This window comes from Branchiostoma lanceolatum, chromosome 6 (genome assembly GCF_035083965.1).
Source record: "Branchiostoma lanceolatum isolate klBraLanc5 chromosome 6, klBraLanc5.hap2, whole genome shotgun sequence".
NCBI lineage: Eukaryota > Metazoa > Chordata > Leptocardii > Amphioxiformes > Branchiostomatidae > Branchiostoma > Branchiostoma lanceolatum.
The window spans coordinates 11,935,331-11,959,988 of NC_089727.1; the positions used below are offsets into that span (position 1 = coordinate 11,935,331).

The window sequence follows — 24,658 nt, forward strand, 5'->3', positions numbered from 1 at the left end:
TAGTAGAGTCACACTGACCTGATTTTATGAATGACACCGATCCGCGCACGCATCGATTGTCGCCAGTTTTCTAAAGGGGAAACGGGAAGTGGAAAGTGGACAACACAATGAACTAACCCCCTGAAAAACAAAATGTAGAAGATAGTTTGCTAACGTTACACCGTCTTATGAAACAAGACAACCTACCTATCTCCAAGCAGATGTTGGGGTAATAGATCGTGATGTTTTCTGAGTTAAACGGCCAGGCTTCTTTGTCAGTTCCTTACCCCATAGATGAACAGTTGAACGGATGATGTCCTCATATATCTTTAAGCCTATTCGTTACGTACAAGTGACCTGTACATTTTTTCATCAGAAGTACGGTAACAAAGACTTGGGCATAGCGATACTGGACTCAAGTACACCAGTCCAGTCCCATTTTGAATAAATGGTCTCTCAATAACCTTATTTGATTTGGTGACTTTGAATACTGAACTCTTAATGCAATTGATGAGTACTGTGATCAAAGGACCTTTCAAAAAACTTATAGCTATAATCAAGGAGGTTTTAAAACCTCCTTGCTATAATGTACTACTACTTAATAGAATGGCTATGTGGAGCGAATTATACAATCGACCATTCCCTCTTTGTTGTGCATGCCACGCCCGAAGGTGTGTTACGTGGTGACCGAGTTCATATGCATGCCATGGGTTAAAGAGTTCACCACAGTTGTATTATGGGTTATATACCTGAAAATACAGTCATTCCTGCTGTATAGTATGGACCTCTTTACGACTAACGAATCAAGCAAGGTCAAAGAACGAAGAAAGGGAGAACGTGAGAGGCCATGAGAAATCCACCTTTAACTCATTCAGTGGATGAAGAAAACCGTACATGTGCATGGATGACAGAATGTATGACAAATTCATGACAGAAAAAGAAAAAAATGCATAGTAGTGAATGTTCATAAACGCTGTCCAATGTGTTTACTTTAATTTCGGGGACTTCATGATACTGCACTGACTTAAAATATTGTACATACTGTTTTTTCTGCTTATCACTAACTTAAGTACGTATGAGAAAAAGTATAGGTGTTAAACAGACTCCACTATCAGCAGACTAGCCTCATGCCGTAGTGCTTCCACAACTCTGTAGCTCAAGGGCTTTACAAAAGCAAAGCGGACACTCCTATAATGTTGTCAGAATAGGCAGTGCGTGAGTGCACCAATGTTCCCCACGCCCAAGTTGTCAAAAAAGGCGCTGCACAAACAGGTGGATTTATCATCGCAAATAAGGTATCATGTCGTCGGTTATCCTTTGCCCCTGCTTGGTTCTTTCACCTCAAAGACGCCGATACGTTTCTACTGTAGTGTTGACGTCTTTGGGACGAAAGAGCCAAGACAGGCTAGAGGATAACCGAGTATATGAGACCTTTACTCGGTCGTTGACCTTTCCACCGAAGAATAGGTGGCCCAGATGTAGAACAAGGCTACTGCGATTAAAGCCACAGGATTTAAAGACGTCTGTTCACATCGGAAGACTACCCACGTATACGTTTCTGTAAGTATTTCCTGATAGATCAAAATAGAATCGATCGCTTCGTTTCTGTTTAGGTAATAAACAGCGACTGAACAGATGATCGCTCAACATTTGATTTTGTTGTCACGGTAATCTTAAGGTTTATGGTCAAGGGATGGAAACTTCGTACTTAAAGTTTTCAGGCTGTACATGTCACCTGAAATTCCTGCCGGTTTCGTTCGTTGCATCTGCTGGCGAATATAGGGAAATGTAGGAGACTCGTGTGTCTTTTTGTCATTGCAGGCAAATAGATTATGACCAAGGTCACATATTCAGTAGAGCGCTGGTACCAAATCGCGGCTACCCGTCGCCATTGTGGTTTTTACCTTTCAATGTCCTTGATGATGTTTCCTACAGGTTGAGGGCAATTCAAGAATAATGAGGTATATCTATGGCATCCGTGGTACCTTAAGGAGGATCTACAGTACTTACAGCAGCGATTTCAAGAAAGGGCCAAAATGGTTACCTAAACAGGTTAGTTAACCCGTATCAGTCGAGATTACACGAGGGTATGGTAAGACCTTGGCATGTAACAGCTGTTTAGTAAAATCTAACTTAATATGATGTTTTGACAGTTATTCTAGTTCTCAAAAGCGACTTCTAATTATATAAGATATACCGTCTAGGTTTAAGCTTCAAGGGATAAAAGTACTTTACTGGTACTTGAATTCATGTCTTCTATACATTTGGCAACTTGAAAGCATAACGTGTGATTTTTTTCAACGCTGAAATATAATGTTACAAAGCTACCATGCAGTCATCTCCTTTTAGTTTTCTTCAACTAATTTCAAACCGATACAAAATACTTATTTCCAAATGTAGCTCCATGGGCTCGAAAGTCTTGAACCAAGGCAAGGGTTACACATACATTTAGTCGTGTTTGGGACCACATTCTTGCGACAAAGCCACCTTGCGGTGAGGGGTCCTATGGAAGCAAGAAAGTTGTCAAATATTGGCAGATGAGATAGAATAGGCTGTGTAGAAAGACCTTTACCCAAACAAACCTATTTTCTCTATGTAAGAATTCGACGCCACATTACATTCCTTACGGAGAGGATGGTTCTGGGTTCTACTCTGACAACGCCTTGGGGTATTATAGTATCGTGAAAAACGCCGAAACAATGGTCATGGATGCCATCAACTCCATGGAGATCAACCCTACACAAGTCTTCAACATTGTTGACTATGGGTCAGCCGATGGGGGAACATCGATGCCGCTCTTCTATCAGGTTAGATTTAGATGTCATGATTTATGAGGTCGGTGTATGGTCACCAGATGAAGATGCAATTTGCAGTTATTCGCACTTTAATACAGCTGTAGACAAGGTAGATGAGTCAACTTCCAAGTTTTCATTTGAAATTGTCTCACGATATGTATTGGCATATTACACATACGAAACAATTACAAAATTCACATTTACGACAACATGAATGCAAACACCCTATAGCTATAAACGCACGTCTTATCCTTTTGTCGTCTCGCTAAGCCCCATATGCATTCCCCTGTGCTCCAGATTGTTGACAAGTTGAGTCAAACGTATGGCAAAGATCCACCCATCCACGTGACATATGAGGACCAACCAGTGGCCGACTTCAAGTCGCTGTTTATGAGGCTCCATGGTCTGCTGTCAATGCCGGAAAATCCTAGCTACCTGATGGACTTTAACAACGTTTATGTCAGCGCATGTGGCACATCTTTCTTTGAGCAAGTATGAACTAATCTTCAATTTAGAAAAGCAACCTCCTCTGGTACTTCCTGCCACTTCCGGCAAGTCTGGCCGGCGATTATCTTCCTACTCACTTCCTACCACACTTCTAAAAATGCATTCAAATAAGGACAGACAGTTCATGTCTGATTACGGATTAACGATTAGTTCTAACACTTACCACCAACACTACATCCTGCTAATTCTGGCCGGCTGATACGATTTTTGCCCCCGTAGAGATCTGCTTGGAGATCAACATCCTGCCATTCTGATAATTCTGACCTTTGCGGTCACTTCTTGTATTAAGCTAGCTACGGACTGACACTAACACAAGCAAACACGCACTGAAAACAACTTCATGTAGGCTACAAGTCAGTTATCGATGGCTATGTCTTGGCAATATCTGCAATATCAAAAGGTGTGAATTCTCACATAAACCTTCCAGTCTTTCCCCAATGGATTCGTCAATTTCGGGTTTTCCTCCACCGCGATGCACTGGTTAAGACGGGGGCCATGTCCTCTTCCTGACGCGGTCCTTCACATGGTGAGTAGCTGTGTAGAGGCAAGACAACAGTTTGCGAAACAAGCAGCTCAGGACTGGGAGCTGATCCTTTTGCAGAGAGCAAGAGAGCTGACGCCAGGTAATGTTACAGCCTAGCTTCTCGACTGACTAGTAAAATCGTTGTTTCTATGAGTCAGTATGGCAATATTTATATTCATCAAAATTGAAAAACGTTGGACAAACTGGTATCCCTAGAAGATAAAACTCGAGACGGATTATTTTCTTTTATGGCTCACACCCATTTCACCTTTCTATTCAATGCCATCATGTTACTCTAACACGTCAAAGGCATGATATGCACTTTGGACTCCCAGGCTCTCATAGCTATGTGTTGACTGCGTTGCATGCGAATTGAGAATTGGCATTTTCACTACCAATTGCTATGTGTTTAATGTGATAGGTGGCCGCATTGTAATAATAAACTGCACTACTGATGAAGATGGGTACTTTGGAGGCGGAAGATGGGACAGTGGAAGTGTCAACGTGTTTCAGCAACTGTCGTCTTTGTGGCATACTTTTGCACTGCGTGGAAAAATTACCAAGGTGTTGTCTTTAAAAACTACGATTAGGTCGTGTCCAAGGTTACACCAACTTACATTCAAACAACGTTGTAAAACATATTTTGTTACCTAGGGCCCCGCAGGGCTTTAGCTAATCACAGATGTTATAGTCCAGGAACAACATGCAAATTGATCAAGGAATAGCCAAACTGTTGTTGTCCTTTCCGACAACCTGACAGTTTGGTCATCATTGTCTAATTTCCAAGCAGATCTATAGGTTGCGAAGACCGTATCAAACTGGCAGAAGAAGTACGTTTTGCAACCCAAGCTCCTTCTTCCAGTTGGATACGGTCTTGGCAATCCATTGGGCCTGCTTGGAGACTAATCATTGTCAACTGCGCTTAGAAAGTAGAACTGTATAGGTAACGTTACATATATATCTATTAGAATAAATAGGACAGCCCAACGAATCATTACCTCAGCGCAAAGTTATCAGTAACGTCGTCACATTAACCTTGCACCAAGCGTTCTTACTCATTCTCTTACAGGAGGAATTTGTCAACACCAACATATTAGCATATTGGCGAAGTCAAGAAGAGATGCAGGCCCCCTTCGTCAACGAGAATTCCCGAGTTCGGAAGGCTGGACTGACGTTGGTGTCCATGGAGACAAAAGTATCATTTTTTATGGTGGTGATGATAATGGTGATATCTGTTCAAACTCTTTTCCTCACAGAGAAAAAGGAAGTAACGTTTGCTGATTAAAAAAAAACATTTGCTCGCAACCAGGAGATATTCACCTGCTCACGCTTCTGTAGGCATTGTGCTACTCCCTCAGGGCAATACAGGTTCTCATTCCTTTCTCTTGGTGGCGTTGTAGTGAGAATGACACGGTCCTAAACGTACGCGTGACTAAGTTGTAATGTATTCCCCATCATGTAACGCTTTCTTTTTCTTACCCTCTGTGCAGCCTACTCCATGTGCCTTCCAAGCCCGTTGGCAGAGAGAGGGAGGGGACGCACGCCAGCACGCTAAACAGTTCATTAACATGGTGCGCAGCTGGAGCAATCATGCATTTTACACAGGTAAGACAATAACAGATACTGCAACAGATTTTGAAATATTGTTATTGTTACGGACCGACGTCTATTGTCTCCCAAACGAAGGCGTTCGGAAGGAGAGGGGGAGGTACAAAGACATATAACGTTATCACTCACATATATGTAACGTTAGAACTTATAGACAACAAAAGTACAGGGAAGTTCGTAAGGTATTCGATAACGATTGATAACTAACTCAGGTACATACAATGACCTCTATAGAGTGATTACAAACTAAATGTGGTTAAACTGCCGTTACACTATAGTTTCTGAGATTTAAACGTTTTCTAAATGTATCTATCTATTTTACACACTAGTAAGTATTGCCTAATATAGACATTGGAACCACCTTACATATAGTCACATTTCACTTCTATCACAGGGCTTTCAGACCGACGGCCTGAGGAAGAAAAAACGGCAATTCTAGAGTCTTTCTTCGAGGAATACGAGACCGAAGTTGCGGCAGCTCCAGAAAAACACGGCATGGAAGTCATGAGCTCTTTCTTACACATCAAAAGAGACCAATGATAAAATATATGAATCAAAGGTGCCAGAAAGGTGACAGAAAATAGAATTGACTCCGGTCCAAAATTTTCCACAGGTGCGTCATGGTGTATTTTATTCATGATATGACCTTAATGCTACTAGTATTTGTTTTCATGGAGGAGTAGTGGAAAGTGGATATAGAATGGGGGACGAAGGAGTAACTGCAGAATGGTGACACCAAAGGTCTGATTTGCCAGAGTTGCAGGAAATAGAGTTCAAGAGTTTAATAGTAGAAGTAGCCATAACAGTACTTTCTCTCCAAGCTCCGTCTTGTTTTTCACGTTTGGCCGGCAAACAAAAACGCCTACAAGGACATCAAAAACAGGCCGGAGCCTAACCTCCAATTAGAGTGAAGGAATTTATCATACCTGTCGGACAGTCAATGGAAGAAACTACTAATTCCCGGAAAGATACTGTTTTTAGTTTGTCTTTTTTTTGTGTTTTCGCATTTATATACTCTCCACGTGCTAGTTTCATATAGCATTGTAGTTGGAATTGTGTTTAGACCTGATGAAGTTCGGTTCTTGTATTTTAGTAAGGAAATAGTAGGCCCGGGCGCCCAATATGGCCGGGAAAATTAAGATGTATAAGTTAGAGCTTATATGAAAAGCTGGGATTCAAGCTAGCCTGTGTCATCATGATTTGTCAATCAATTAACAAGATAAAGCAAGAATTTTACAAAACTCTAAGCATCACGGCAGTATGAGGTCTCAAAACTCTTATTATTTCTGTCATCATTTTGCGGCACGGGGTGTCAAGCATTCTAATTGGAAGGAAAGACTGAAAAAACTAATCCAACTTTATAACAGAATAAATAATATTCAATGGTGTTAGAAACAGCCTACTGTGATTCTTCGTTTGACCAAAATACATTATGTATCTTCTACAGGTGTGACTGGGAAGTAAGCTTTGATAAGGCTTTTGTGTGTTCTCTGAGGCCACGTTGATTTGATCATATAGATGACATCCTCTGGGAACTCCAAAATTGATGCGAGCCTAAAAATAAAATAAAAAGTGGCGAAAGAAAAAGGGCTTTCTTCATTATGAAATTTCCATGGTCAAGAAGGTTGAGCAAATGACTTATAACATACAGAGTATGGTATACTGGATAATAGATTCTTTATTTTCATTTCCTCACATCTTCTTGATTTTGGTATTCTACGTCATATTTGGAGCTGCAAAATGATGATGATGATGATGATCGGAGCTGCTTTCTATGATTTACTGTACGGTCGAAAACTTTTTTTGATGTCTTCCATCATATAATCAAATCAACATGGCCTGACTGAAAAAGAATGAGCCTGTGTCCGACCTGTGTCCGAAGTCATGCGTGGCACTCAGATTCTGGGAGTGAATATGGCCCAATTTAAGTTTCTCTCTCAGCACAAGTGGTCCCCTTGCTCAATTTTACATCAAAATGTCCAACAACCATTGCGTGCAACACAAAGTCTAGTCAAGCTATAATACAACACTGTATCTTTCATAATGCTGCCATGGTGACACTGTATCTTTCATAATGCTGCCATGGTGACATAATGGCAGCATTATGAAAGATACAGATGCACCTACAGTGTACTAGTGTGGTGCCCAGCAAGCTGCCCTGTTCATAACAGTTCTTATAAGAATAGTCCCCTTTTCTGCTTGTCACATTGTTATCTTATCTTCGAGAAAATGCTGCATCTAGTAACGGTACTTCCACCAAGCAATGACTGATAACGTCCAGCAATCGACATTTCGTGCAAAATGAACCTAGAACAAAAGTGAATGTGGTTACACGTGTAAAAGGGTATCCTCGTAACTGTATTGCTCTTACGTGATTACTAACTAACCTTAGGCTCTACCAGCCTCCGCGGGTCGCTGGGAAAAAATTAGAAATTGGCCAAATAGAGTCAATTGTATGAAGGGAGTCGGCTACGGAGAGAGGGTCAAATTTGCAACCCTGCGCATGAAACCCTCCATGGCCAAAGTCCCCCGGCAAATGTTCTCCCTATAGCCGGCGCGGTTAGTCTGGTAGAGACTAATTACTAACTGATAACGTATGAGGTTTAAAAGGTTCTAGCAATACCTACATTTTTAGCTGTCACTCAGGTTACAACCGCCAAGCGGCGCTTTTTACACACCGTTGCGAAATTCAACGTGACAGTTCACTGCTGCTAAACCAGGCCGAATGACGCTATTTGACCACAAAGATGTATGCAACTGTGTCACTCACTGTTTTAGGCAAAATGACATATCTCATGTAAGATGTCTAACCTTCATTCCGAGGTAACAGAGTTTGAAATGAATTAACCGTTTATGATGTGAGGCAACAGGGAGGTTTATAAGTGTGTAACGTTATAACCAAGTTATATAGGATGTCCTACATGCTTTTATTAGTAACTGGGAAGTAAGCTTACATAGGACCGCATCAATTTAATAAAATGAGCCTGAAGCCAAATTCATGCTTGTGCTTTGGTTCATTAAACTTTTGAGAGTGGACATGGCCTGATTCAAGTTTTCCACCCAGTCCTTTGCTTTCATGATGTCCTCTTGCTTAATTATACAGCAGTGTAAGGGCATGAAAAGAAAATTGCTCAAAGAGAAATAACAGTCGGTCCAAGTTCATTATACAGCACACTTTATTTTCCTGTAGTCTGTAGGCAGCGCTGTCAATCATTCTCTAGTCTTGCACGCAACACTTCAGAAATCTGGCCCATCACTGATAATGTTACATCACTTCTGACCAACCACAGGTAATGTTGCATCCACTTTTGGGATTAAAGGAAACTTCCCTTTACATGTGCACTTGGGTTCTCCATGCCAGCTATGTAAAATACACAATTTGATTTTTTTTTCTCTCTCCACAAGAAATTGCTGCAGTTAGACCATGTACAAGACAAAGGCTTTTTTAAGTTTTACAAAAATATACAGACTTCAGAGAGTGGAAAAGTTCTTTAAGTGCGTTAAGAGTTTTGAAACACAGAGCGCATGTAAATGAGACTTCTAGAAAAGGCGATGATTTACAATGAAATAGTTTACACACAGGCACAATGCTTACACTGTCTACATGTGGGGTACTTTGGACAGTTCCACAATTTGTTTTACCAGAGTATCAAATAGTTGGGCGTACCTTCAGTGGACTCCACTGTTCTAAAAATACCATCTAGGCATGGAAACATAGCATTCTACAGTTCTTTCATCATGTTCTACTTTGCCATCATGATAAATTGAGTTTTTGTGATGTTCTGTAGAATTCCTAAGATCTGGAATGGACATCATTTTCTACACAATATAAATTTCATTCTGTCAGATGTGAACTACTGAAGCTAGTTGCAATTCTACACAACTGTTGTTTTTTCTTTACTAATAAGAATGCATTCATCCTTATGCTGAAGTTTTATGGAAAACCTGGTACCTATCCATTTTTCAAGGCATGGTGCTGAGAATACTTGACTTAAAGAGATTAACATTTAAAACAACCAGAACTTGCTGTAAAACTACATAAGCCAGAACAGAACCTGAACTAAAAACAACAAAAAATTGAAAATTAGAAATCACTTTTTGTAACTATTGAATGTAAGAAGAGCACCAAGAATTTTCCGGGTTGCTTCAGGCACTTTTCCTGTGGTCATTTACTCATTGGCAACAAACTCAAGTTTCTAGAGTGGGACACAACCCACTTTGTTCCTATATACAGTATGTGGAAATAATATATCCAAGATAATTGCATTGGCTTACATAAGGCCACACCAATTCCATTTGTTGGTTCTTTGATGTAGAAAAAAACATGTGAAACTGGAATATTAACATGAAAACAGAGCCTAAACCTTGTGACTCACTCAGTTTCATGGGGTAAATATAGTCATAATTCAAGTTTTCCTCTCAGTGTTTTAATCTTGCTTCACTTTCGCCTGCACATGTCCAAGAACCAAGGAAATAGATTGGTCTGGCCAAAAAACATTGAACCTGTGACACAGTCCCTAAATCATCACAGGCATGTGGTGTGGGTATCGCCTCCAAAACACTTCAGGATGGGATGGGAGTCGAGGACAAATCACGGGAAGACCACACCAAGCAGCATACGTTATGTCTTACTCTATACAACAAGCTGTCGGAAATAACCTCCAACCATTCTCACATGCCTACAGGCCTCTTATTGCTAGCACGACGGAAATACAGTCCATATTTACAATAATACAATAGCCGTGGACAGAATAATTCTTCTCTCTCTCTCTATCCAAGTTCTGCCCACTTGCTAACTTCCTTGGCACTTTGCACAGACAGCACAAAATCACAGGCTAAGACACAATGATCACATCTTACATTATACATAATTCTGTACAAAAGGAAAAAATTTTCCTTCAAGTTATGTGCACAACAACAACAACAATGCTGTGAGATGTGTGGACAAACAAAAATTTCACTATCATGAAAGATTCATACATTTGTCGTAACTATCTCTTTATCAAATATGTTCAAGTTTGGCATTTCTAACACAATGGACACATAGAGGCAATCCTTTTCTGTCCGGCGCCCTCTACTGACTCACAACAATCCTGCAGCTAGTGCTTGAAAAGCTGTGGTTTTAAAGTCTGGTGTCCCAACTGAGAACAACCAGGAGAAGGTGTTTCAGATTTGCTGTTCTCAATGATCATCACTTCTGTACAAGTCTCTACGAGTCGGAACCGGTTGCCGTGGAAACCACGTTGCCAAGGTAACAGCATCTCATGTATCCATGGACAGGTTCTCCCGTAGACACCTCAGCTGTTCCTCCCCCAGCTTGATCTTGTCGTCCAGCTCGCGTGACTCCATGATCAGCTGCGACTTCATCTTGATGAAGTGTTCGAAGTCGGCGAACTGCTCCTCGTTGAAGTACTCGGTCAGGATCTTGGAGACGGCGTCCTTGCGGTTGTCGATGTTCTCCTTCAGCTTCTTGGCATCGTCATACTGATCTGAGAGGCGGTCCCGCTTGTCTTGGAGTTCCCTCTGCAGAGAGGAACACAGGGAGGGTTGGAATAGAGTCTAAAAAATTTTACCAACACAAAGAATTCCAAACAGAATTTTGCTGCTCTTGAGTTTGTATGCATTGGCATGGTCTATACTGTAAAGGAAGGCTTTGGATCGAAGCTTAGGACCATAGGTTATGGTTGAAAATGAAGTGTTACAAAATCACTAATTCAAAACTGTGTCAGGTAATATAGTGTTTCTTTTATGTTACCAACACAGAAATGGCATTAGAGCAAGAATCAGTAAGTTAAGAGACCTTGAAGAAGACCCTAATGAGACAGTGATGACCAACTCAATTTTTCTATAGACAACTTAATAGATCTACACTTGTAGTGGAGTTCTTTCATATGAACTAAATTCAACACTTCTATGAACTGCAACATTTCTCCTCACCTTCTCAGCGGGGTCTGTTCCCTCCTCTATGTTCTGCAGGGCGTTCTGTGCCCGAGCCAGACGACCGGACAGGCTCAGGAGCAGGTTGGTAATCTTGTCCAGCTCGTCCACAAACCGCTGGTACTTGTCAAACTCGTTAGACTTGGTCATCTCCTTCGCCCACTCTGTCACCTGGGGTGGGAGGGGGACATCATTAGCAATCAAAATACATGTTACACACACTGTATTGGTTTCAGATTCTTAATTTCTTTATCTGTAACAGGCAAGTCATACAGAACATACAGATATCTGCATTCATAGGTCAGAACAGTGATTATCATGAATGAAGTTATAAAAGGCAGACAGAACAAATATGTTTGAGTATAAATACTGGTACATTTACACAAAAAAAAGTGCATAGCATGTTTGCATACTTTTTGTCAGAAGCTATTGTGCAGGTAGGTACATTGTATGAGATAGAATAGACTGGCAATTTTGTGATGATACTGTCTCAAGTATAGAGACATGATAAGAAGGAGTTTATCAGAGAGTTTGCCACAAACTTTCACATTTCTTCCATGAAGTTCTCTTACCTGCTGTCCCAGCTCGTTGTTCAGATCGATCTCCTCCCGGATCAGGTCCTCCGCCTTCCGCAGATTCTCCAGTTTCTTACTGATGCTGTCAATCAGCTCCATCTGAGGGGGAGGGGGGCAGAACAACATCAGACACTGCAAACTCTAGATCACAGATTAACGATGTTAAAGTCCTTCACTATTCTTCTACCTTACTAGCATAAGTACATTATATTAGGACACCTCCAAACCTTTCTACTGACGTCTTTGCACTTCTCCATAACAAATTCACCATGAAACATCTTGAGCGGTCAGCAGGCAAGTGTCAGTGACTTTTCCTGCCAAGCCAAGCCAAGAACCTTATATACATAATGTCTGTTGATTAACGAGTAACCTGTCTGGCTAACCAATCAATTGAATTGTCAATTCATGAATTTGTGCTTTTGAAGTTACCTGCATTTTGATATGCAAATCAAACATCACAGGAGGTGATAATTACAAACGGCCACTACTGTTTAATAATTAGCACCTAGACTAAAATTTTCAATTCACTGGTTTAATTTTCAATTTGCAGTTTAGAAAAGAAATTCACCTTGGAAGGTATTAAGCCATGAAAGCCAACCTACAGAAAGTGAAACCAAGAAAGTTTCATCCCTTAACTTTCAGCAGTCTATACATCTTTTGCAGTGCCTGTAGTTGCATGCCTGTCAACTAAGATGCCCATGTTTACAAGGAAACCAATTGTGGCGCTAACCGGCCAATTACAATTAGCCACACAAAGAATCTAGGCTACAGGTGGGACGTACCAAGTCCCCTAGGGGGTACAGGTGGTAACAGATGATAACATGTTTAGTAAACAGTGGGGAAATGTTAGCAGACAAGTGATTTCCTCCTCACAACAACAGCCCAAGGTGTGGACAGAGCACATGCATAAGATGTTTGAATCAGAGATGTTTGCAATTCTTGTAACTTTCCACTGTTGGGTGAATGCAGAGGTCATAGTTAACTTTTGATCAAGGAAAAGGGTATGATGCAGAACATAATCTTTGTAAAGAAGTCCAAAATTGTTATTTGAAACGATCGCGGGGAAAAAGACACTGAGGATTTGCTAAATCAAATTGATAAACTTCAAGCATTTTATTTTGACTTATTACTGAATGTACAATTTCCCTTTATCTCATATTTTCCATATCTGTCATAAGTAGATTTCCAAATTCCCAATGTCTGCACTGGAAACTGACAACTGTTAGATTGGCTGACTGGGGCTTTTTGAAGACTTAAAAAAAGTTGGAGAACTTCCTTTGTGTACATGAGGGTAGGAAACCACCTGAGTGACAAGTGTGGTCTACTGTTGCCTAGTCTGGGGAAACTGTACAGCCAGAATTAAACACTTCCTGGCCAGACACCACCCAAGTAGTTCTGAACCCACAAACCTATAGGATAAACATGAATCAACAATGTACAGGGGGGAGGTGGGCATGCAATGATGCAAATGAACCCCACCTTCTTCTGGTCCAGCACCTCCTGGTCCTCCTCCTCTTCCAGAGCCTCAGCCTCCTCCTCCTGCTGTCTCCTCATCTCCAGCATCATCTTGGCCTTGGCGGAGGACTCGGTGAAGTACGGGGAGGTGGGAGGTAGCTGCGTCTCAGACAGGCTCCTACTGTGAGAGGGAAGAGAACGAATGGTTACATAAAAACACAGGAAGTTTGGAAAATCTAATCAACTTAACTTTGTATGTCAACTTGTTGCTATATTTACAGTAAACATAATATATTACATGTCAATTGAAAGGGTACACTTCTCCCTTGTGTGGTGTCTTTATTTCTGTAGCAAATTTTTCAGTTACTTAAAATAATCTACTTGTTTTTAGACACCAATGAATAAAATACAACACTCTTTACTATCACATGTGTGTTGTTGTATTCCTAATACTCCTGAGTTTTCTATTTTCATATTAATACTACGGATACTCAATGCCATGATCGCAGTGCCCTGCAAAAGCTGATCCACAATTTTGTTTCAATATTTGAAACTGAGAGAGTAGCTGCTGCCGAGGCAAAGCCCGCCAACAAAAGAACTGACTGCACTAGTAGACTAGCCCTACTCTATGGAGTGGCTGTCAACACATATACTTTAAGCTTACGTTGTTTTCAAAGGCTGGGATGTATTCCCCTCTCCCGTTCCTGACTTCCTGCGAAGATTAGCGGTGCTGCTTCTTCTCCGTTCGGACGGCTGGAGGGGTTGAACAGCCTCAGGGAAACACTCCCGCATGTAGTCAGCCGTCTTGTGGTTCGGCTCCATCAGGATTTCCTTCAGGTTCTTGTCGTCACATCTAAAGAAGAGTAGAGTGGTTAGGGATGTTCCAGCAGAAATTGTTGGGGAGGTGCTGAATAAAACATCTGCCATGTCTTAAATAATTTTCCAAAGAACCACTGCCTGCAAAGACATTAACTTCTTGAAAAACAGTACTACTTGATTACATTGTACTAATTTGTAGCCTGGGTAACATCCTTTGCAGTTACCGCTGGCTCAATCTTTTCACTTGTTCAACATGAAGAGCAAGCTAAAGATTCAGCCTGGGGTAACTACGGAGGAGGGTATCCAGGCTAAATTTACATCTCTAATAACAAAAAAAAGAAACAGCTTACCTGTCAATGATGTCTTTGGCCAGCTCATCTGTCTTAAGTTCCTCAGGAGTCTTCTGTCTGATGTGGATGGGGGAGATGCTTATCCTCTTCTCTCCGCTTGGCTGCCGTGTTCTCTCCGACTCATCTTTAAGACTAGACACAGATGAACCTATACTTGGTGAGGAGTCCCTCGTTGGTACTGTATGCGAGTCTGAGGAGCCGCTCTTTTCCGAACTTGATCTTGAAGAAGACCTGCTGTGTTCGGAGCTGGGGGGTGAGGGGGTCTTGGAGCCCGAGCTGTCTGTTGGGGAGGAGATCTCTGAGGGGCTGACTGTTCTGGGGGGCATGGCCCCGGAGTGGAGTCTGCTGGGAGAGACCTGGTCAGGGCTGGTTGTGGTTGAGCTGGAGTGGTGGTGCCTGGGAGGAAATGTCACAAAGTATTAGAACGAGATCAACTTTGGAAAGAGGAATTGTCTGTTATGATTGAACAACACAGTGACTTTCGTATTTCAATGTCAAGACCATCCTTACTGAGGAATACCTAGATGTAAAGATCAAATCAATACTAGTTGGTACTTATTGAACAACAAAAAAGACTATATTGGTGCTTCTTTTTTCTATACATTTAGACCTAGTAGTGTGAGTAGAAAAAAATACAGCTAAATACATGACAGCCTGATGTAATAATAACCATGTGTTCCTCTATTTTGTTGACCTTCAAAGCTCCAAGGTCAAAGTTGCCTGACAAAGGTAACAGCATTCCAATTTCGGCTGTCAGCAGGTTTTAAGTGGGAGTTATCACCAAGAATTTTCTGACCTTTACGAGGCAGTTCTATAAAAAAAGAATTAACCTTGAGTATGAGGGAGTAAATCTACTGGCATACTGTTTGTTATTTCAGCAGTTGGACTTGGAATTTCATTAGTAGTAACAGACTTCTCCACTTTCTGCGGCAAGATTTTGTCGCTTTTTGGAGGATTACGGCTGGGAGGAGTTGCTTGCCCCATACTGGGAACATCAATTCTGATTCCAGAATTTGGCCTGGTCTGATCCCTTAGTAAATAAAGGCCACCTGTCTACTGTGACAATTTTCCCTAAACTATAGAGCTCACTGTAGATATAAGGACTGCTTGTAGTACAGAGAGTGTGGAAAGTGCCATGACAATGTCTTACCTGTGGTCCTCCTGTCGAGGCGAGTCTTCCACTGGCGGAGGAGGGGGTGGGGACTCCATGTCAGCCCCAACCTCCGCATCATGCAGCAGTTCAGGGGGAGGGGGTGGCAAGTCCAGGAACTCCATGGGAGGGGGTACAGCCTCCACAGGGGGTGGGGAGGGGGGTGGAGGGGGCAGCGGTTCTTCCTTCAGTGGGGAAATTTTCCTGACTGTCGCCTTGTGGACGCCGTTGACGGCCTTCTTCTCCTCCCAGCTTCTGGTAGGTGGCTTTGCCGCCACCAGCGCCTCCTTGTGTCTGAGGCTGGTACTGTCCTCAATGAACACGTCGCTTCCTGACGATCCATTGCTGAGTTTTCTGTCACTGCAAAGCAAAAAAAGCAGATTGTTAATTAAAATGCCAGCTGCAAATGTATTTTCTCTCACTTGGAAAGAGAAAAATACATAGACTTCTACTTGGGTTGACAGTAACAAGTCGAAAATTGTCATTGGGACGGTAAGAACATGAATGGAGACTGTAAAATGTTCCTCCTCTTTCTGCCAGACATGCAAAAAAACTACTAGTACCAGTAAGTCATCACTGGTCCTTGCCCCCTGGCATCTGTCCAGCCAGACTTACTGGAGGTTGAAACAATTACCACAGTCAAGACCAAGCCCTAGGCATTGAACCACCCACAGACCTGACATCAATTCAAGCATCAAGTGTCTTCTATTAAGAGGCACTTTAGACACAGTCCACTTCGAATAATCGAAACCGGTTCCGAACCGGATCGGTTGTCTTTAGACCTACGGGCGGAAGGGCAGTGCGCCACCCGTGGTGCAAGATATTACAGTCGCTCCTCTCATATTTCTTATGTTTGCTACAAGCGTTTTCTGGCATATGAAATAGTACGAGCCCAACAAAAAAAGGAGGTTGAGACGCATGTACAGGGACAGGCAATACCAGGCTTGAACCCGCCGGCGTTCATCCTCGCCGCGCTGGCTGTACTGCAAGCCGGGCACGTTGATTGGGTCATAGGAGAATACCAAAGAAGAACTTCAAGAAGCAGCCACGGGTGGCAGGCCATTGCACTTGAAACATTCGAAAACTTTCAATGACAATTGCACAAATGTTTCAGAATGAAGAAAATATGCTTCTATCGCTAGCGCATGCTTATTAGCATATCATTATCATGATACCGAAAGCAGTCTCGGAGCCAGTTTCCTCTTTACACACAGAGAGAAACCGCATCGACCCCCCGCTGATGTGGACTAGACCAGGGTTGGGATGTGGTCTGGTGCGGTTCCTGGAAAAACCGGATTCTCCTCTTTAGACTGGGAACGGGAGGCGAACTAGTCCAGTTAAAGTGGACTAGTTCGGGTAAAGTGGACTGTGTGTAAAGCCACCCTAAGTCATCCATACACATTGAAGTAAAATCATGAACAAATGCTCTTCTGCCTTAGTGTCTAATTGTGATGTTCTGATGTAATATCAAAGTCATAGCACTTCATGATCATCTACAATCTAGACTAGAGGCATGTGTATAAATGTAGTGAAGGCAGAACAGTTGGCTGATAAGATAATGTAGATATACTTCAGTGGTATTGTTCCCTTTACTTTCCATCCACAGTACTTGGAAAGCAGAGGGAAAGTTACAGTAGAAGCATGCGGAAGCACGTCAAGATTTTCTCATCTGTCTATCATATACAGGACATTCCTGAAAGATGCTGACAAGACACCTCATAAAAGACATAAGTGAGCTTGAGTCAGTTCCGAGTACTGCCTGGCTTTCCTGACAGAATACTGCAGACAGAGAGAACAAGGCAGGAGTATATTTTAACTTGGAGTCAATCCAAAGTCTACCAAATAAGAAGACTTCCTGTAAAATGATAACTCACCAGTCCAAAGTCTACCAAATAAGAAGACTTCCTGTAAAATGATAACTCACAGGTGACCTCCAGATTTATAGAAATGTCTCCAACTTCTACCAGAATACTTGGAACACATCTAGCATTACCAGTTGAGGTTATATAACTGAGAACAGACTTGGAGTCAGTCTCAAGTCTGCAAACCTTTTACTGTTTCCCTGACTGAAACCTCACAGTCACATACTTGACCCTGATAAATGAAAACTACCTGTAAGAAGGCATTAGCGTGTTGATTGTTGAACATAGCTTAAGTGATGGAGGGTAAGTGCACAGAAGTACCTGTAGTTGAACTCATTCCAAAGCCTGCCAACAAAAACGACAGTAAATTGCGCGACACATTCCAGCGGACGGAGTCAAACTTAAGGTGGCTAACTCATGACGGCATCGTGATGTCAACCCTAAAATAACAACGGATCTTTCTGTCGTCGCCACCCTTCTGGGAAACAGGTCTTTCGAAACGTTCAACCCTTCCAGTTACCATGCCAACGGTGCTGTTGACGGAATACCTGTCTACCAACATGACCGGGCAACGTCCCAACAGAAAGTGGTCGGTGTAACAACTGGTCTAAAGCAGGAATTCTCACTGCCTTTCACTACACATTATAGACCCCAGTCCAAACGTATGGCTAATACTGTCTCAGAAACTGGTTCTTTAAAAAAGGCTTAAGCCCTGATCAAACCAACCTATCCCCTCCCAATCTAAACAGGGTCACAAGAGACATGGACTTTGCTCTTCCTTTTCACACCTATGCTTCTGAGAAGAGCTCTGCCATTTGCCACTCCCAGATTTGTTGTCATCACAAACCCACCACAAGTAGGACAAAACCATGTTTCCCACACAAAACAGCAAATATGGCTACCACTGCTAGCAACAGACATGCTTTACCAGTCATGTGATCAAACACACTCACCTCCAAGCAGATGAAAGACTTGGGTTTGTCTTTTTTCTCATATTGTATGTCTTCGAAGTGGTCGTATGTATAATGTTACTAGTACTTAATTAAAATCATAGCCAACATCACCTGCAATACGGAATTCTAACTTTAAGGAATCTTTGAATCCCTCTTCTGACAAGGTTTACTGGGATGCCCTTTTTCACTTTAACCAAGAAGGTATGGCAGGATACTTACTCCTATGGATGAGAAATAAGACTTGGTTTGGAAAGCAGACTGTACTCATACACTGGTAATATATCAATGGACAGCTCCCTTTACAGTGAGTCCAAGTTCTCTGTCAGACATGAGTCACACTGCCCTGTCCCTTGTGGCACTTGTTTAAATCATAGAAAGGCAGGAACTTGAAATACAAGTTCAAAGGAAATTTCCCTTTGTGCTTTAAATTCAAAGTGACAAGTATTACTATTAGAAGAAGTTCTCCGTCAGACCGAGTCCGTGAGTCATGCCTGTCCTGTCAGCTGTCCCCTGCCGCACCTGTCCGTGATCTAAGGGCAGATCTAAGGGCAGACGGGAACCAGACCAGACAAGGACACCACAAAGGACAAGGTGGTTTCTGCGACTTTCCCTCTCTGTCTCTAGTGAGTGTCACACCCCGCATGTAGGCTTCAATACTACCCTATACTGATAAGCTGTAGATCTGTACAAGGCTGCAACTGCTCACCAGACCAGACCAGACAAGGACACCTGAGGTGATGAACCGGTCTCCCTCTCTGTCTGTGGTGACAGACACACCCAGTGTGTAGGTGCAACAGTGTCTAATAATATAAATATAGCTATGGTATTAGAGAAATTACTACTACCCCATGATATCCAACTGTATATAAAAAAACATACAAGGATTAGATGCTTGACCACAAATGACAGGGTGGCTTCCGTCCCTCTGTCCCTGGTGGCGGCCACACTGACTGCCTTATAACAGACCTATAAAGCTGTATGTTTCTGGTAAGAAAGTGCTGAGTTACAGCTGCACAACAAACCAGGTGTCAAGAAACATGCTACAGTCAAACCTGCCCAAGGCGACCACCCGGGGGACCGAGCAAAATCGGTCGCGATGGACAGGTGGTCGCCATGAAGAGGATTCCAATCATAGCATGTTTCCAGGTCGAGGTGTTCAAATACAGTGTACTACGTAGATGGATGGACAATTATGTGGTTTTAGACAGCATGACCCCCACCAGGTTCAATTCTCATTGACAGAAAGATCCTACAGATATTACATTTTCTGTTATCGTTGTAACAATATTTGTATAACGTTACCGTTACATCGTGAACAATGTCATAATTTTGACTAAAAACAAAGTCTGCCTCGATGATCTCGCATTCACACGTTACGTTAAAGTAAGAGTACACACAAACACGCATATAAAATCTAGGTTTTAAGGCCTAAGACAAATCCATAGAAAACAACTGCTGACCCCAGCCTTCTTTTGGGCGCCGACCGCTGGATTAAAGCGGCAAAAAGTTTTCGCCATGATCTGACAACCGAAGGATGAAAACAAGAGTTGTGATACCGCCGCCGAGCAGGCGACCGCATCGAAAGGTAACAGTGGAGCAGAACGCACAGCGTCGGCGATTACAAGCAAGCAGCGCCCAATAAAGGTTTAGAGAATCATGGAAATAACAAGAATACAAAAAAATTAATTTTCATCAATAATGAGAGTATTCTTAATATTCATACACAGAAGCGTCGTGTTGTAGAAAAGTCAGCGCTATGCCGCGCTGAAACAAAGATGGCGTCGCGGACCAGAAACAACATGTCTCGGCCAACGTTTTGCCCTCCCCCGCGGTGTCATTTTCCGGCGGAATTTAGTAAGACAGAGACACATTTTTGTTGAAAATACAAGAAATGGATAGTAATTTCAGTAAAATCTGACTTTTTGACGCCATGCACTACGTGATCGTTTTGAGAATTGAGTTCAAACCGAACCGAGCTTGCGGTAAACTATAAAAATTTATTAATACGATGGGCACAACAACATCGATATTTAGATAAACGTATTCACAATCCTTTGTATTTACAATGTTTATAGTGGGAACGTTTTATTAAAACATTTCATGGCGGAATCAATGCTATTCATATATTTTTGTCCGTCAACCGTTTCCGCGAAATCCGACAGTACAATTCAATGTCACCACACGCCGGAAAAACGCGGTCGCCATGGCCGGGGATTGTGCTCCGTGCGGTCCCAATTCGTGGCGGTCGCGGTCGCGTTGGACGGGTGGTCGCCTTGGGCAGGCAGCTTTATGCTTGTGCCTATGGGGGAAATTTTCGGGACCGAGAAAAAGCGGTCGCCATGGCCAGGTGGTCGCGTTGAAGAGGTGGTCGCCTAGGCAGGTTTGACTGTACTTGAGTACATTTCTCACTGTCACAGATACGACATTGGTATGTTTTCAATCCCTGCATGGAATCCAAGCATGTTTGGAGTCTGCCTTGGGGGTAGGTACAGAAAGGCTGTGTTGAAACTCTGTCCATATTACATTTCATGTTTATGATAAAGTAGGAAAATGTTCAGCGTAGTCTTTGACAAAAAGAAAAGCTTTTCTAAAGGAAAAGTGACGGTGGACATTAGAAACAACAGACAAGCAACAGTGGAGTCTGATCCGATTACACAGAAACCAAAACCAAACCAAACAAATATCCCAACAGTTATCGTGTTGTCAAAAGCAATTGGACTCCCCAAAACCTTATACCTTGTGCTTTTCAAAGTCTGAAGATGAACTTGAAACATCTATTTCATAGTAAAAGCCCCCAGGGAAACACACAAATATTGCTGCCTGCATGTTGGTGTAATGCACTAACTACATCCAACATACCAATGACAGTGCTTTGAACAGTCCCCAAATGAAAGTACTACTAGTACGTACTCACCTACTAAGAGCCAGGATGAGACGCTGCATATTGTCCACAAACACTGTCAACTGAGCCTTCATCACAGGGCTCATTCCGTATGGCACCCTTTTAGCCATCATGAAGTTGTAAGAAGTAACCAAAGCAAAGAAACCTCTTCCTGGATTCTCCGACTCTAAGTACTTTTCTCAGAAGGAGTGCAAGACTTTTAAAGTACTCCGATCTCACAGACTTTGAATCACCAAAGTCTTGGTCTTGATGGTTTATGTCTCCTGATCTTTGAGACTTTGAGTCCTTGACGGCTGAAGCCTTCTGAGCTCCCAGACTTTGAGTCACCGACCCAACGAAGTCTCTGCCTTGACGTCACAAGAACTTTCCCCGCACATGACCCAGAAAGGGAAACATCCTATCCTGCGTGCGGCACTGTCATCACGGACTGCCAATCTCTCCACAGAACACTCTGATGTACTCGTGATAAGAGCAGGAATGACACGGCTGGATTGTACCCAACTCTTGATACGATCCACGGCTGTGCCCAACTCCTGATTCGTTCCACGCTTGTAGTCTGCAGACGTACCAACACTGACAAAGCTGGATTAAAATCTGCCCAGCCCCAGATAAATTCCTGCTCCGAAGAAACACCAGTCGAACTACGGGAGGATCTAACGTAGTGAAGGCAAGAGCAAGAATGACACGGATGGATTGTGCTAACTCCTGACCAATTCCCACTCTGTGGTTTTGACCTGTCTGGTATTTCCAACGGCCAGGGCTCTACCTTGTTTTGCTTCTAAACAGGAAGTGGAACCCTGACCCCAAAGGCAAACAGGAACTGCGTCCCTCACACTTGGATCAAAAAGCGAACGGAAGCAAAAGTACAAAACCGTTTGGTGATGACCGACCGTTTAAACGTACACATGCACCTTCACCCTAACACATGTGAATCATAGCATCCATTCACAAAGACTAAGTCCAAAGTACAAAGACATCTGTATTCTAAACAAAACTTCTGCAAACTAACTTGTACTAGCAGCAGTGTTGTTGGCCGTCTGCTTGCGTGTGCATGTTTGTTTACACCTTGTTTACCAGTGAGACAATGTGTGCACACAACTGTGCTGCGGCTTTGCCGATGACATCATAAGGAAGTCACACAGAACCTCTGTAAACAGTTTGTTACACGAAATCAAAGAGCTTTGTTTTCTTTGAATGGAAAAAATGCTCTTCAAGCACATCTTTGTACTTCCTGGCATATCTTATGTCCTATTTGCCCAAACTACATCAATTACTGCAAATTCTCAAGCACTTTCATCATCACTACAAGGCAATAAAGATATGACCTGTCAGCAAGTGACATCTTTTAACCATAAAATACACAAGTAGTTGTGGTGGTACATGTATGTCCACTTTTCTACCATTGGGTTTTGGGTTTGATGGAAAATGCATCTCTTACTTAGTCTTAGATTGCATGTTAGATCTAGTAGTACAGTATCCTGCATAGCACTCCCCTAAGACATCCGGTACAATAACTCTTCAACAATTTCAAATCTAAACCCTTCTTCCTTCATTTCCACAGCTACAAACACTTTTTGCTTTCTAAACATCTACGATTAGCTTACACAAAATATACACACGTGTATGTGCTGACTGCAAATGAAAATCCTATCAATCTCTTTAGGATCTCCAAAGGAAGGAACTGCTCAATGTTATCAGAAGAAGAATCTCAGGAATTTGCTCTTTCTCAGCGGCCTTGAGAGATACTCAGCAAACTATTTCTGGTGCATCCTGTCTTCATGCAGGCGTTGATACCCAACAAAAAAGTTGATAAGTTGGCTATTTCCTCCTAGGAAAACGCTATATACAGTCAAGGAGAGGTCATAAAAGGTATTGCTTACGGCAATGGCTGAATTCTCACGCGTCTGAATGACTAGCTATATTGTTTTCAACTGACAGATCGACTGCAACAGGTTGAACTGCAAGGTTTGAAATTTGTGAGATCTTCTAACTTTTCATTACCTTCCAAAACTAAAGCAAGTATTCCTTGAATGCCATTATTTCCCAATACCTTTTTCTGTTTACGGTAATAACAATACCTGCTATGCCATTTAAACATAGCAACGAATACAGACAATACTGCAAATCCCACCACAGGTGAAACATGGAGTATCTAACAGTAACACTGCTCCGCTACCACATTTGTTTACTGTCCATTACACTGGCGAGCTTTGCCCAATTAAGTCTTCAACACATTAGCGGCACTAATGAACTTTGTCAAAAGTATTAAAGGCCTGGAACCCTGCTGTGGTTGTTTGTTTTGTACACGCTACAGGGAAATTCTTTGTTTGAAAAAAATAGCTGAAGCCATACATCTGCTTGAAGATTATACCGTTCCTGCAGGTCAGTCTATGGATGCTGATGTTGTATCTAGGACATGATGAATGTTGTTGAAAATAAATCTTACTTTGTTAATGAGATTTGTGCAGGTGCAGATGGGGCATACCATTTACACAGGGTCCTGTTGTATGTTCCATCTTCATTAGAATTTCAAATCATCTCGTATTTCCCTGAGCCCACAGATCTGTGCTACTGTTTGTTTGGCAGTTTCACACACCATTGTTTCCAGCCATAAACAATATGGCAGGAAAAAAGATGATTTGAGCCTTTAGCCTTGTTCCTATCGAGGTCATACCTTGTGGATGTACACAAATGATTACTTTGCAAGCAAAATATCAAACTGCTATTTTTCGTCTTAGTTTACATTCTAGTTGATGGCTATCTAATTTTATCTTGCAGCTTTGCGGAAATCCTGTTTTCAAAACTATGCCAACTGTATGTGAGCAAAACGATGTGATGGAAAACATACCATGTATCTTGACTCGTGCCAACATTAATCAGCTAAAAAGCTTGGGGGGGATTCCTACCAGTTCTGCAAAATTAATACCCCATAAAATCTCCTCTTTCCATTTCCTGCATGATGCGTTTCCATTAAATCCGCTTCCGACGACCCCATTCCAACGGCAGAACAATTTTATCAGCTGTTGCTTGACCCGCTACTTGAAAAAAAGCATGATTTGCATACAATTCTTTTTTTCCAATTTCCTCAAAAACCATGAGACAGTGATGTGCATGTACATGTACATAATGTAGCTTTGTTCACTTTTTATACAATTTGCTAAAACAGCATTAAATTTTGAACTGGTGCGATAGAAAATAGCTTACAGAAGGGATGATACACTGTTGTAACTTGTATGCCAGGTT

At 42.1% G+C, this 24,658-nt stretch overlaps 2 protein-coding genes across 7 annotated transcripts in view; one reads left to right on the forward strand and one right to left on the reverse strand.

Annotated features, from left to right (window-relative positions):
* The first annotated feature begins 1,920 nt into the window (after positions 1-1,920).
* LOC136436636 (uncharacterized) lies at positions 1,921-6,807 on the forward strand. The gene is made up of 8 exons (XM_066430790.1): positions 1,921-2,031; positions 2,580-2,786; positions 3,072-3,266; positions 3,709-3,904; positions 4,226-4,368; positions 4,874-4,999; positions 5,295-5,409; positions 5,807-6,807. Exons 1-8 carry the CDS (start codon positions 1,936-1,938, stop codon positions 5,950-5,952), a joined length of 1,224 nt encoding a protein of 407 aa, XP_066286887.1. The 5' UTR covers positions 1,921-1,935; the 3' UTR covers positions 5,953-6,807.
* Positions 6,808-8,570: 1,763 nt separating this feature from the next.
* The window catches only part of LOC136436638 (protein Shroom3-like), a 108,581-nt gene continuing 92,493 nt past the window's right edge, over positions 8,571-24,658 (reverse strand). For all 6 annotated transcript variants that reach the window (XM_066430791.1, XM_066430792.1, XM_066430793.1 and 3 more), the window contains 7 exons: positions 15,699-16,058; positions 14,549-14,944; positions 14,044-14,232; positions 13,404-13,560; positions 11,922-12,023; positions 11,350-11,520; positions 8,571-10,935 (listed from right to left, as the gene is read on the reverse strand). In XM_066430791.1, the coding sequence (XP_066286888.1) occupies positions 10,675-10,935; positions 11,350-11,520; positions 11,922-12,023; positions 13,404-13,560; positions 14,044-14,232; positions 14,549-14,944; positions 15,699-16,058 (1,636 nt within the window). In that variant the 3' untranslated portion in view covers positions 8,571-10,674. The remainder of the gene's footprint in view (positions 10,936-11,349; positions 11,521-11,921; positions 12,024-13,403; positions 13,561-14,043; positions 14,233-14,548; positions 14,945-15,698; positions 16,059-24,658) is intronic.

What these genes read in the sequence shown, in the direction of transcription:
- LOC136436636 (XM_066430790.1), top strand. Translation starts at nt 1,936, where the DNA reads ATGAGGTATATCTATGGCATCCGTGGTACCTTAAGGAGGATCTACAGT. An exon ending in AGCAAGAGAGCTGACGCCAG is followed by an intron (nt 3,905 to 4,225) that starts GTAATGTTACAG and finishes TTAATGTGATAG; the next exon opens with GTGGCCGCATTGTAATAATA. An exon ending in TGCGTGGAAAAATTACCAAG is followed by an intron (nt 4,369 to 4,873) that starts GTGTTGTCTTTA and finishes ATTCTCTTACAG; the next exon opens with GAGGAATTTGTCAACACCAA.